Below are 13,881 nucleotides of genomic sequence, written 5' to 3' on the forward strand. Positions count from 1 at the left end.
CTGCTTTGGGATTCTCCCCTAGCAGTGATGCTGCTGATCAAACCTCACACTCATGTTCCTCAAAGCAGACGTGCTCTCATCATTGACCGTTGCTTCTTGTCACAGAACCTCTTTGGACAGCCTGCTAGCTCAGCACTGATCCTGCCGCTCTGCCTCCACATCATTAGAGAGAGAACAGCCCTTGCATATGGTTATGTGGACCTTTGACTTCCCTATTCCCGCTTCAATAAAGTAGCTCCCTGCCCCTTCCCACCCGAGCCCGGTGGACATTGCTTCCTGGCATTCCTTTGCCCACAGTGAGCTGGATCTGTCATCGCCCAAGTGTATCCATGAACCCCGCTTGCTTTATTGAAACCATGTGAAGAAGGGGTGTGCTGTTCAGGCAACACTATTTAATTCTCTGCCTCATATTAAGGATATTTAATACTCCATAAAGACTGAACCCAATATAAAAATGCAAAGGACCCTGGTTACTAGATTTTTAAATGATAGAGCTAAGTTGTTAGGAAGCAACATGGGGTTGCCAGAAAGACTAGTAACTCCCATTATTCACTTTGGGGGGTGGGAGTGGACTACCAGGAATATACCACCAAGTGTCTTGAAGAGAGAATTTTAGAGGTACCCACTTAAGCTTATAATTCCTACACAGCAAGTGGCTCTGACATAGCCTTGTTGTTTTCCCTAAAGGACCCCAGATTGTTCTGTGGACTCTGATCCTCCTAAACCCAGTTGTTCATAATGGAAGTGTAGTTGTTTCTGGATTCATACCTTTAATTTGGGACGATAATGACACACATAATACAAATTAGCAGATGATCATTAAAACGTTTATCTATGGCTTTGAAATTATGTTTTTGCATCAGCTTTACCCTCCCAATTATGTTTTGCTTGAAATTCCCCGAGGATACATCTGCAGGTGGATACAGTGTGGAAGCTTTACATATCTGGTTGCGTTAGAGTGGAAGAGACAACTATATGACCTGGATTTTAAAAATTCTCATCAACATACAACTGTGACTTGCCTGAAGTAGTGTTCCCATTTTAGAGTTGAAAACCAAGGCCTGAGAGAAACAGCTCGAAGTCATAATGGCAACTGAGTGGTGCCGTTTATGGGAGGGAAATAGGGACTTAGCTTCCGCTGTGTGGCCTCACTGCACACCTCTCCAGATGTGCTCTGCCGCAGTCCCCCACGCTTTCTGCTCCTTCCTCCTGAGCAGCGGGGTCCCGCACAGCTGTCATTGAAAAGCCAGTTCTAGCCTGGCAGTGACTAGAACTCACTTTGGCGGTGGCACAGTTTTAAAAGCCAGTGTGTTTGAGGTGTGGGTGGCCTCTACAAGGAGCTACTGCTTGTTCTATGGGCATAAGCTGATGCTTTTTCCTTCTCTGTTCACCTAACCATTGTCACAAATTTACGTAACAGGCCAAAGAATCCTGGGAGATGGATACCAAAGAAAAATTGGAGCAGGCTGCCATCGTCAAGGAGAAGGGAACTGTGTACTTCAAGGTATGTGAGTGTCTAGCTCAGAGAACTTGCTCAGGTGTTAATGAATTGTGCTGGTATTCCCTACTCTGAATTTTATCGACACCCTTCTAGATAAGAGTAACCCTGAATTTTTATAGGTCTGTCATTTACAGTATAAGAAATAGTGAGAAAGAATGAATTAACGTGACAAAAGAATACAAATGCCTCTTTTTTTTCTTTTCTTAAATCCTCACCAAGGATATGCTTATTAATTTTTAGAGAGAGAAAACACCAATGTGAGAGAGAAACATCAATCTGTTGCCTCTTGTTTGCACCCCAACCGGGGACTGAACCGACAACCTAGGTATGTGTCTTGACTGGGAACTGAACTCACAACCTTTTGGTGTACAGGATGATGCTCCTACCAACTGAGCCATGTGGCCAGAGCACAGATACCACTTTTGCATTGTCTACTCTGGATTGTAACCCTCCCTGAAGAAAGACCAGGGTGGCTTGCCCGGCCACCACTGCTGGCTCACTCACTGCAGGCCTGAAGCATCTTGCTTTGGTTCATAGTTGGCACTCAGTGAGTGTTCGTGGGATGAAACAAAGAAAGAATAAAATAATTGTTAGCTGTATTGGAATTCATAGGGGTAAGTTTCACATCATTTTCCTTTCCACTGTCTTAGTGAAGTCACTAAGGCATGTGACAAAAGGAAAGAGAACAGGCACAGATTTCAAAAGAAAACTGATAGAGCCCTAGCCGGTTTGGCTGAGTGGACAGAGTGCCAGCCTGCAGTCTGAAGGGTTCTATTCCGGTCAGGGCACATGCCCGGGTTGCGGGCTCAATCCCCAGTAAGGGGCGTACAGGAAGCAGCCAATCAATGACTCTCTCGTCGATGTTTTTATCTCTCCCTTTCCCTTCCTCACTAAAATCAATAAAAATATTTTTAAAAGAAAGAAAAGGGAGGGGGGGAGAGAGAGAGAGAGAAAAGAAAGACAGAAAAAGGAAGGAAGGAAGGAAGGAAGGAAGGAAGGAAGGAAGGAAGGAAGGAAGGAAGGAAGGAAGGAAGGAAGGAAGGAAGGAAGGAAGGGGAGAGAGAGAGAAGAAAGAAAGAAAGAAAGAAAGAAAGAAAGAAAGAAAGAAAGAAAGAAAGAAAGAAAGAAAGAGAGAGAGAGAGAAAGAGAGAGAGAGAAGAAAGGGAAAAACTGATAGAAGAGGATTCATTTCTTCCGATGACCACAGAGGTCCCTGCCACACCTACTTTTGTGAATGATCTTTGTCATTGATCGCTTCTCGAAAACCCTTTCTTGTAACACCTAGGGAGATGTGATTTCCTCAGTTAGATCTTAAACCCCCAGATTGAAGACAAAAAAGAAACAGCACTCTGTTCAGTTCTAATCAGAATGCACCTCAGTGCTTCCCACCCCAAGATGTACCTGCTCCGTATCCGCGAAGGGCTTAGAGAACAAGAGTTAGAGACGAAGGGCAGTGTTGTTAGGTTTCCTTCTTTCTTTTTTTCTTGCCACTGCAATCCAAGAACAAAAATCCGATGCTGTTTTCAACAGTCTACAGCAGCGGTGCACAACTGTGCTTCGGCAAGTCCTTGTGGAGCATTGGTTCTCAGACCTGCTGTTGGTTGGCAGCCTGGTCTGGAGGGAGTGGAGGCGCTGTGCGCTGACATGAAACGCCTGGAGAATGATGTAGCACTGCGTAAGCAGAGTGAACGCGGCCCAGGAGCAGCGTGCAAGGCTCTTGTTTCTCAAACTTTGAGAGGAAAGCCATTACTAGATCATGAAATTGGTATAGTGGAAATGTATATTACGTTATGTACTAAGGATAAATGTTTCATAAGTCTTTTGTTCACTTGTGTATGAATGGGTAGTGGATCGTAATTTAAGACTTTTTTAAGACATATTTTTTACTATGGGTTTTGGTTAAATAAATTTGAAACCTGTTGGCTTACATAATATATAATTATTTATATTTACTTTTAACTACTTATTACATATACTGTATGGATCACCAGAAAACAGTGATGAAATGAGCTCTGAATTAGACTCTGGGCTTTATGATTCCAAATGATTTAAAGTTTAAAGTGGTTACTTTTTCAGTTGAGGGAGTTAGATCAGTGGTCAGCAAACTCATTAGTCAGCAGAGCCAAATATCAACAGTACAACGATTGAAATTTCTTTTGAGAGCCGAAAACCTACTTCTGCGCTTGGGCCACGAAGTTTCAATCGCACTGTATGTGCGCGCCTGCACGTGGTATTTTGTGGAAGAGCCACACTCAAGGGGCCAAAGAGCCGCATGTGGCTCGCGAGCCACAGTTTGCCGACCACTGGATTAGATGATCCCCAAGTTTCTTCCAGCCCTAAAATCCTATAAGTTTTTAAACTCTCAAGAGCAAGTTTGATTTTTTAATTCAATTATGTATACTGGATACTTCTAAACTATTCAAGTAAGATTTCAAGTGTGTTTTTTATAAACCCAAATACACAGTACACTAGAATAAAAAGAAAATTTTCTGTAAAAATCCCTTTAGACCTCAGATCCTGAATGGTGTTACCTATATACCTGGAGTCCATTAAAATCTTTAAATGTATTTTTTTATATTTCCCAAACTTCTAAATAGAACATTAACAGTTCAGGCAGGGGGTTGAGGCTCTTGGCATTTAACTAGAATCATATCAACTCTGTAGCAAAACAGCTCGACGATTCACCAGAAACTATTGGTTGCTGATGGCTCATAACTTTGGGGAACATTACTGATAATGAAGTAATGCTGCAAAGCCACATGCCATATGGCTGTGTCCTGAATATATATACAGAGAGATGCCAGAATTTGTGATCAATAGCAAAAAACATTGCTTAGGTGTCTATACAGTTTCTGAACTTGGTTGCTTCTTAGCACCACAACTGCAGTAGTGATTTGTGTATTTCATAATATTATGAACCCTCTTAAAATTACTGATCTTTGAATAAAATCTGGATCAGCAGTCACACATATGGAACATATTATTTTTAACATGCAATTTGACAGATGAAATCTTTCAAAACACTAGGCCATTGGGGGAAAATTAATGAAAGGTTCAAAACCACTGACCTAAGCCTTTCTCCCAGAATGTCTCTGAACATTTTGTACTTCTGAACACTTTCCCAGAGGCACCTTCCTAATTATAGGTAAAAGGTCCCAGCAGTGGGCCTAGTTTTAGCTCTAAGGCCTCAAACAGGTCGGTGGGTCGTTTCCTGTCCACATTCCCTTTTCAGAGTTCAGGGCAGGTTTCAGCCCTCCACCCTGCCCTCCTGGGCCTCGTCTTTCTGGGGACTGACTTGGAGCGTTGTGCACACGCAGGCAGAGTCATCCAGGCTGTGGGTGACAGCAGAGATGGTGACATAAAAAGGTGCATTTCATGACATCAGGACATGGGAGCTCCATTTCCATTGATCTGCGATTTGGTTTACACTTTAGTGCGTAAATCTCTCTCCTTAAGAGGGTTGAATTTTGGTCAGCTAAATAGCGATTTTGCTGTGTAGATTGTACATTCCTATCAGCCTCTGAACACTGAAGGGAAGAAAGGTAGAAGAGGACTCTATGGCGCTAAACATAATTAAGTCTAGGTAACAACGTGACATCATGCCAGTCGCTGTACAGGTCAGGGAAACAAACATGGTTTTCATTTCCTCCCCCTAGCTGGCAGCAATCTGCAGGACAAGGCCTTCACTATCACACCTGCTTAGTGTTTCTCTCTTCTGACCACTTGGTGGCGAGGACCCAGCAGTGACATGGGGCTCTGGCGCCCCCTTGTGCTCTATGGGGAAAAGGCATTTCCAAAACAAGCTAGTTAAGGATCATCTTTCAACCACGGAACCCTTTTCAGACAAACAGGCTTTACTATGTTTTGACCGCTCTTGCTGAACCAAGAAACCAGTGCTATGATTTAGAAACAAGCCATTTATGAGTCAACCCTGCCTTTTTTCTCCTACATTTTTAAAAAATTGATTTTAGTGGGGGAGAGAGAGACTGACAAACATCGATGTGAGAGAGAGAAACATTGATCAATTGCCTCCTAGAGGCGCCCCAACCGGAAATCAAACCCGCAGCCTGGGTATGTGCCCTGCCTAGGAATTGAACCTGCCACCTTTTGGTGCAAGGGACGATGCTCCAACCAACCGAGCCACACCGGCCAGGGCTCCTTCTGCATTCTTATACTGCAGGCTTCTCAGCCTCGCCACTGTTGACGTTTGAGGCCGAATGATTCTGTGTTAGTGGGAAACTGTCGTGGACATTATAGGATATTTAGCAGCATTCCTTGCCTCTACCCAGTAGGTGCCACTAGTACATGACGACTAAAGGACATCTCCAAACATTGCCAAATGTCCCGGAGGCACAGTCACCCCAGTGGAGAACTCCTGTTAGCACATCAGAAGCAGAAGTACCACAAAGCAAATACCTGTACTGTGCTCATTGGAAGTGACCTAAATAAAATTATGTATGATTATAATATATATGAAAGAGCTTTCAAGAAATTAAAATGCTCTTTCAATGTAAAGGAACTACTATGAAGTCCATTGCTTGTTTTTCTTTTTAGAAACTGTAGCCTTCTACCATTCTGTTATTCAAAACCTACCAAAGTTGTAAGATCCATTCTTTGTCCTCCCTGGCTCTCCTTTTCTTTCCCTATAACAATATATGAGGAGGAAATTGGAAAGGTAATAGGTACGTTAAGTGAAGGAGGAAAGAGGAAGAAGAAACTAGGCATAAGGGAAAATGCCCTTACCTCATCTAAATGAAATGACACCCTTCGTTTCTACCCACCTCCACATTGCCCCAATGATAGAAGGTCTTTGGGTTCCTTAATTATATTCCTTGACCTTGATATTAGTCAGCAAACCTTCATGAAGGGCCTGTTTGTGCTAAACCCTTGATACTCCAAAGGGTTGGAACATGCTTCCTGTCCTCGAAGAGCTCCCGGTTCAGCAGGAGGGGATGCCAGACTGGGGGAGGGCTGCTTCACGTGGTGCCCAAAAGGCGCACCTAACTAATTATGTCTTAGTTACCTCAGCTGCCACAGCGAAACGCCCGAGACTGAACAATAGGAATTCCTTCCTCACAGGTCTGAAGATAGCAGTCCAAGGCCAGGGTGCCAGCAGCGTCTTGGGTCGCAGATGGCATCCTTCTTGCTGTGTCCTCATGTGACTTTCCCTAGCTGCTGTGGGTGGGGAGAGAGGAAGCAGGGAACTAATTCTCTCTGGTGGGCACCCCCTACAGGGCTCTCCTAACCTGATTGCCTCCCAAAGGTCCCGTCTCCAAAAACAGTACATTGGGGGCAGGGCTTCAGTGTATGAATTGGGGGGAGGGGTTCAATTCAGCCCATAGCAAGTACAATATGATTTCCTCAAGAATTTCAGCATTTACTCCTAAAGGGCCTGGTTTCATATTCTTACAACCTGTATCACAAATTTCTGAGGTGGAGAAGAAACAGACTGAATTTAGTAGCCTTCTTCAGAAACCTCAGTCCTTTGGCACTGCCTTTCTCAAGTGGAACGGGGAGCTCTCTCTGTGGTCCCTTTCCTAAGCTCCCTCTGAAGAGGGGTGCTCAGTGGGGTGCCGCTTTGGCCTCGTTCAGACCCATACTCCACTTGGCACTGGTCTACTCCATCCTCACCCAAAATCAACATCAGGACTTCCTTCTAGGTGAGCTCATTTCTTAGGCCAACCCCTTGAGGTCCCTTGAGGCAGGGACATTCTTGTAGGCCTCTGTGATATCTCTCTCAGTGAGTGAGGGTGGAGTGCATGCAGAAAGTTTGCTGGCCCTCGTATAGGTCACGGGATTTGCCAGGATGTATCTCCTGCACAGTGCTGATGGTCAGGAGTCCGGGAAAAGGCACTTCCCCCTTCAGTAACCTAGTGACAGGGTCTGGAACTACGCACCAGCCTTTTGGAAAGCGGATGAATGGATGGATGGACGGACCAACAGACAGACAGATAGATAGATAACAGTACCACAGAATGCTACCCCAATGCCTTGCTGCCTTCTCGCTGAGAGCACTGCCCCCTTGGAACAGGTCAAGGGTAAGTGCAGGGCAGTCTCTGTCCTGACCAGCTCACTGGTCATTGGGACTTCAGAGAGAATGGAAAAGTGTCTGGCTAGCCACCCATGAGAACAAAAACAAATGATGAAATCCCAGGGTTTGTATGAGGGGGTTTCCATTTTGAGGGTTTGGTATTTCCAGGGAGGCCTTGGCTTACACTTCTCGTGTGCCCCTCTTGAGCCTGTGTTGAGAGTAATGCCCAGCTCTTCTCTCCTAGGGAGGCAAGTACCTGCAGGCGGTCATTCAGTACGGGAAGATAGTGTCCTGGCTCGAGATGGAATACGGCCTGTCCGAAAAGGAATCGAAAGCTTCCGAGTCGTTCCTGCTCGCTGCCTTCCTGAACCTGGCCATGTGCTACCTGAAGCTCCGAGAATACACCAAAGCCGTGGAATGCTGCGATAAGGTAGCGTCTGCGAGGCTGGGCTGCAGAGGCCACACATCTCTCCAGCCTCATCCCTGGTCCGCCTTCGCTGCTGCTCGCCAAGGGTTGAGGGTTTTTCATTTGGCTTTATATTTTTTTGTTTGTTTGTTTGGGATTGTTTCTCAATATGAACTGGGAAATTCAGAAAGGTTTTGATTAAAGACTTTTCTGAGGCCTAGACTATCTATATATATAAAAGCCTAAGCGACCGGTCTACCAGTCGCTATGACACGCACTAACCACCAGGGGGCAGGCACTCCATGCAGGAGCTGCCCCTGGTGATCAGTGCGCTCCCACGGCCAATCTCCCATGGTCCTTCCCCCCGATGGCCCTGATTGGTGCAGTCCCTCCCCCCCCCCCGCCCCCTCTCCCCGGCCAGCCCCAATCAACCCGGATCAGGCAGCTGGCCAACCTCCTGTGGTCCCACCGCCCAGCCAGCCAGCGTCCCTCGACTCCTCTTCCCCCAACACTAGCCAACCTCCCACAGCCCCAATCGGCCCCATCACCAGCTAGGCCAAGGGACCCCACCTGTGCACAAATTCATGCACGGGGCCTCTAGTTTATAATAATGCATTATGCATAAAAGTTTCAATAAAATTAAATAATTTTATCCATATCCTTCCTTAAATTAATATCACTTGGTATCAGATTAGACATATAACTCCTCAGGTTCAATTTAATAAGAACAGATGTAAGTTAAGCCTTTTAGTACTTTAATAAAACGGGCCGAAACTGCTCATATTGGGGATATATAAGGAAGTCACTGTTTGCTATCATATTTATTCCCTGATTAGGAATACACATAAATAGTTTGAAAGACCCACCAAGCATCAGCAGCCCTCTCCCTTTTACATTTGTGTTGTTAATACTGTTCCTAGGCTGTGAACCCAGGTTTTCGTGAAGGTGTCTGTCTGAAGCGTGCTTCTGGTGTTCTTATGCACATGTATGTGATGCTGACTGTTAGGTCAGATATCTGGTCTCAGAGCCAACAGTGTGTGTTATGCTATGGGTAACAGCTAACAATCGATTGTATCTTAAAGATAAACAGAAAGGGATAAGAAAAACAAGCAACGATTTCATATATTCTTTGTAAGATTATTTTTGAATTTTAAGATTTTGAGTTTTGTGGATTAATATGTTCCTATCATGTTTTACTCAATGTTTACCTAAGAAAAAATATTACTATTAATTACATTTTAAGCTTTTTATTTTTTATTATAATAGTATAAAGTTATTCAAGTTCAAAATTATGAAACATACAAGAAAGTAAAAGTTCATTTATAAGATTCCAGTTGACCATCTCTCCCAAAATCATTCATTGATCTCACACATATTCCTTCCGTTTTTTTCCACACATAGAGTAACATATATGTATATGTTCTTTTAAAAATTAGAATATATAGATTTAGACATAATTTTATAAAATGACATTTTTCTGCATCTTATCAATCTGTCATATAACTCTTCTTCATTCTTTTAAATATCTATTGAGTATCCATTGCATGCCATCTATGGTTTATCTCACCAGTCCCTCTTGGTAGATGTTCAGGTTGTAATGTTACAGATTATGTGGTGTCTCTCTTTGCATACTTGTGGGATTGTTTCTATAGGATAAATTCCTAGAAGTGGAAATACTGGGTCAAAAGACAATAATTTTAATACAGTAACATTTTAAATCTAAACATATATTATCATTGAATATTATCAGTGGTTTTTTTCCTCAATGGACAAATTTTCTTCACTTCTTATTGCACATATTTTCATTGTTTGCTATTTGTACTTCTGTGATTGCCTGTTCACATTCTTCAGCTGCATTATTGGTCTGTTTTCGGTTGATTGAGATAATCTATACATTATGACTCTGAACACTTAGGGACACTAGGACCCCATTCTTATTTGTCTTTTAACTTGGGATGGCATCTTTTTCCATAAAGAAAGTTTTAATGTTGACAGAATCAAATCTGTCTTTTCCTTTCTGGTTAGAAGTCTTTCCCACCCTAAGAGTATAAAAATAACCCCATTCAGTACTAGCAAAACCTGCTCCAACTAGGTTTACTTTTTTTTTTAAATAATTTTAAAAATCTGTTCTTTTTATTGGGCAGTGCATGTAAAAATACTTGATTTAGAACTTATTTTTGTGTTTATGATGTGAGGTAAGAATGTCTTATTTTCTACATGGATAGCTACTGTCTTGACCCCATTTTTTGTCAAGAGTCTGTCTTGCTTTGTTCTGCTCCACTGACCTGTTTGTTCATGGACTAGTAACCAAACTGTTTTAATGTCAATAGTTGGTAGTGTATCTTTTTCTCAGGTAAGGCAATTTTCCTCTTATTATTTTTGTTTATCCAAAATTTGCTCAGCTATTCTTAGTCACTTACTCCTTTCAATTGAACTGTTTTAATGTCAATAGTTGGTAGTGTATCTTTTTCTCAGGTAAGGCAATTTTCCTCTTATTATTTTTGTTTATCCAAAATTTGCTCAGCTATTCTTAGTCACTTACTCCTTTCAATTGAACTTTAAAATGAACTTCTCAAGATCCCTTCCAAATCCTTTGGGGTTTTTAGAGAAATTGTGTTAAACACAGAAATTAGTTTGGGTGATTAGTTGTGTTTTGATCAGTAGTATGTAATAACCTTGCGCCCATTTTTTCAATACACTTTTTCTAATTCCCTGGCCAGAGAGCTTTAGTAAGTTATTTAAATACTGAGTTTCTTTCAAAAGTCCCGTAAGTTACATTCATTCTTTCTGAAACATACACCGTGTGTTCCAGGCCCTGGGACTAGACAGTGCCAACGAGAAGGGCTTGTACCGGAGGGGTGAAGCCCAGCTGCTCATGAACGAGTTCGAGTCAGCCAAGGGCGACTTCGAGAAGGTGCTGGCAGTCAACCCCCAGAACAAGGCCGCGCGGCAGCAGATCTCCATGTGCCAGAAAAAGGCGAAGGAGCACAACGAGCGAGACCGCAGAATCTACGCCAACATGTTCACCAAGTTTGCGGAGCAGGATGCCAAGGTGTGTGTGGGACACACTGGCCGTCGGGTGGTAGATCGGAACGGACCTCGCCCTTGGATTTATAGTCTCAGAGGGGACAGCTCCACAGCCAGAGCACAGCCCAGGGAAACGGGTTCCGAGCTGAGAGGCTGGTCTGGTCCAGAGGGGGCGTGGGGCTGCTCTGCTCACCAAGGCCTGTAGTAGAGGCACTGGCCTGTCCATGCAGGAGCTGAGGCCAAGCGATTGCCTAGACATGGCCTAAAGCTTTTATTCTTTTTTAAAAATCAAGCACATTAGGTTTTTTCCAGGTGATACCTCTATTTTCCCAGGAAATGGGCTGTGGTGGGATGCCCACCGCCATGCCCTCTACTTGGAGGCTCGGGAGCCAACCTGGCACGGGGCGAGGGAGGCCTGCTCCCCGGCCGCAGACTGCGTTCTGCTCCTGAGCTTCCCCCCCCCCCCCCCCCCCCCCCCCGCAGCTTGCCACGTGGACCTGGTTATCACACAGTGCAAGCTGGTCATTTTAACTGGAGAAAAGTGACCGCTCCCACTCTGGGCAGCGCAGCCCTGGCTTACCCAGCCGGGAAGCCTAGGTATCCTGCGCTGCCCTCTCCCGTTGAGCGGACAGACGTCTGCGGGCCAGGAGCTAACTGAGCATCCCACTCTTTCTTCCTCAGGAAGAGGCCAGTAAAGCAATGGGCCAGAAGACTTTAGGAGGGGTCACCAATGAAAAAGAAACAGGAAGTCAAGCAGTGGAAGAAGAGAGAGCCAGGGGCCATGTATGACACCAGGCAAAGGAGGGAAGAGCCTCTGAACTCGGCCCTCCTCCACGGGCTTTCCCCAACTCAGGACTCAGCAGTGTTCAATGTCAAGTTCATCATAGTCTCTGTGATTCTGGAAGCAAATGGCAAACCCAGTAGCTTCCCCAAACCACACCCTGCTGCTGCCCAGCGCTCTCATTGAGGGGTGGCGTGGGACCACTCCGGGGGGACAACAGATGGCTGTTGGCGTGGAGACAGCCAACCGCGCAAGTCCAGCTCATTTCAGTTGATGTCAACTTTCACTGCCCAATTCAGGGTCCCTTGAGATAATCCTAACAATTTGGGGCTGTCTATTAGGTTTTACATTTAATTGAATTTTAATAGCAATTCAGAAACCTAAAAATAAATGCTTAATGAATTTCTCCTTTCTTACAGTTGGATGAGGGAAAGGAGGATGAAGTTGTTGTTTTTAAATAACTGAAGTGCTGCAAATGCAGCTGTTGTATTTTTAACCAACAGAACCCACAGTAGAGGGGCCGGTGCCCCACAGGCCCACAGCCGCGGCACAGACTGGAAAGCCAGGACCTCAGGGCCACCTGCTTGCTGATGTAGCCCAGCCTGTGAGCGGCCGCCTGCAGCAGTGGGTTTCTCCCACGCCCAGCCCGCCCTCAGCAGGAACCCTGCCACTCCCCAAACTCTCCCGCAGGGACCGCGGTCTTTCTCTGTTTGGGATGGAGTTCTGAGAGGCGGAAATGTGAAAAGAGCAATCAGAACTGCTTGTTTTCCTTCCTTTGTTCCTTTTAGGGAATAACTGAGCGCAGTGCTGCCTGCCGGCATCGCCACTGGTGCAGCACCTGATTCCATGCTGCCCGCTCTGAGGACGTCAGACTGTTCTTACAATACCTCTGACTGGAGTGGATGTATCACATATCCTTTTAGGATCCATGCAGCTTTTTTGTTGTTGTCTTTCTTAAATTACTGGCTCATAAACATTTGTATACTGGTTTATGAACTTATTTACACTCCTTTCTCATGCAAAACAAACAAAAACCTTGACTTTTTACTATTAGGTAGCTGAATTTTTTTTTTTTTTTTTGATCCTCACTTGAGGGTATGTCTTTATTGTTTTTTGTTTTGTTTTGTTTTGTTTTGAGAGAAATAACAATCAGTTGCCTCCCAAACATGCATGGACCAGGAATTGATCAAACCCACGACCTTTCGGTGCAGGGGACGACGCTCAACCAATTGAGCCACACTGGCCAGGGCAGTAGCTGAATTTTTAAAAACAAACTGCGGTTGAAAAAAATAAGTAGTTGCTCTTCTACATTAGGGTTTTCCTTGCAGGTTGACACACAGTGGCTTTTTTTTCCTTTTCTGAGAGCTTCTTTCTTCTGGTGTGAGTTGTGAAAAAAACTTCCCATGCAGGTACATCTAGCTTACAATTTCCAATACTTGGGCATTGAGGTAGGGCAAGTCTTAGATCTGGACATGTAGTTGAAGGTTCGTCCTTATGGATAAACAATATTGACACTGGCCTTCTATTCCCACAGCCTAGGAAACACTCTTGGGATGCATTTGGCAACCCAAGGGCACATTCGCTTCAACCTACAACATCTCACTCTCAAATCCGAAAGAACACTGCAATTATATTTTAGATTAGTTTTAATTTTTATGGTGGTTTTAACAAAAGTTTTATTATTACGTTAGGACCCAGTTAAATCTAAATATAAAATCACTTCCTTTTATACCTGTTTTCTTCTCCATGGAACAAATGGAATTAAATTGTGTTTCTCTGTTGATGCTAACAAAAATCCTTTTAAATTCTCATACTTTTTTCTTTTTCCATAATATATTTTTTTTAAAGCCCCAAATCTTATCTAGGAAATATGAAAAGCAAAAGTTGATTTTGCTTATTTGCCTCTTAACTATTTAGCATTTATAGCTCTGTTGACTAGAGCATGACTCCAGTGAGCCCATGACTGAGATTTGACCTAAAAAGGCCAGTTAGCTTTTGCAGTTAGCAAACATAAAAGTGTCCAAAATGAGATGAGCCCAGCAACTGTCCCAAGTGTGAAGGAGCCCCCGGGGGAACATGCAAGAGTGTGGATCTGAGCAAACAAGCAGAAGGTGGCCATCACCACTTGAGAAAAA

General features: G+C 44.1%; 1 protein-coding gene across 6 annotated transcripts in view; it reads left to right on the forward strand.

Moving 5' to 3' along the window:
* FKBP5 (FKBP prolyl isomerase 5) overlaps positions 1-12,158 on the forward strand; it is a 116,368-nt gene extending 104,210 nt beyond the window's left edge. For all 6 annotated transcript variants that reach the window (XM_079781538.1, XM_079781536.1, XM_079781539.1 and 3 more), the window contains 4 exons: positions 1,421-1,504; positions 7,777-7,962; positions 10,751-10,990; positions 11,647-12,158. In XM_079781538.1, coding sequence (XP_079637664.1) covers positions 1,421-1,504; positions 7,777-7,962; positions 10,751-10,990; positions 11,647-11,754 — 618 coding nt within the window. In that variant the 3' untranslated portion in view covers positions 11,755-12,158. The remainder of the gene's footprint in view (positions 1-1,420; positions 1,505-7,776; positions 7,963-10,750; positions 10,991-11,646) is intronic.
* Positions 12,159-13,881: the final 1,723 nt, after the last annotated feature.

This window comes from Cnephaeus nilssonii, assembly GCF_951640355.1.
Source record: "Cnephaeus nilssonii genome assembly, chromosome: 9".
In the NCBI taxonomy this organism is placed as follows: domain Eukaryota; kingdom Metazoa; phylum Chordata; class Mammalia; order Chiroptera; family Vespertilionidae; genus Cnephaeus; species Cnephaeus nilssonii.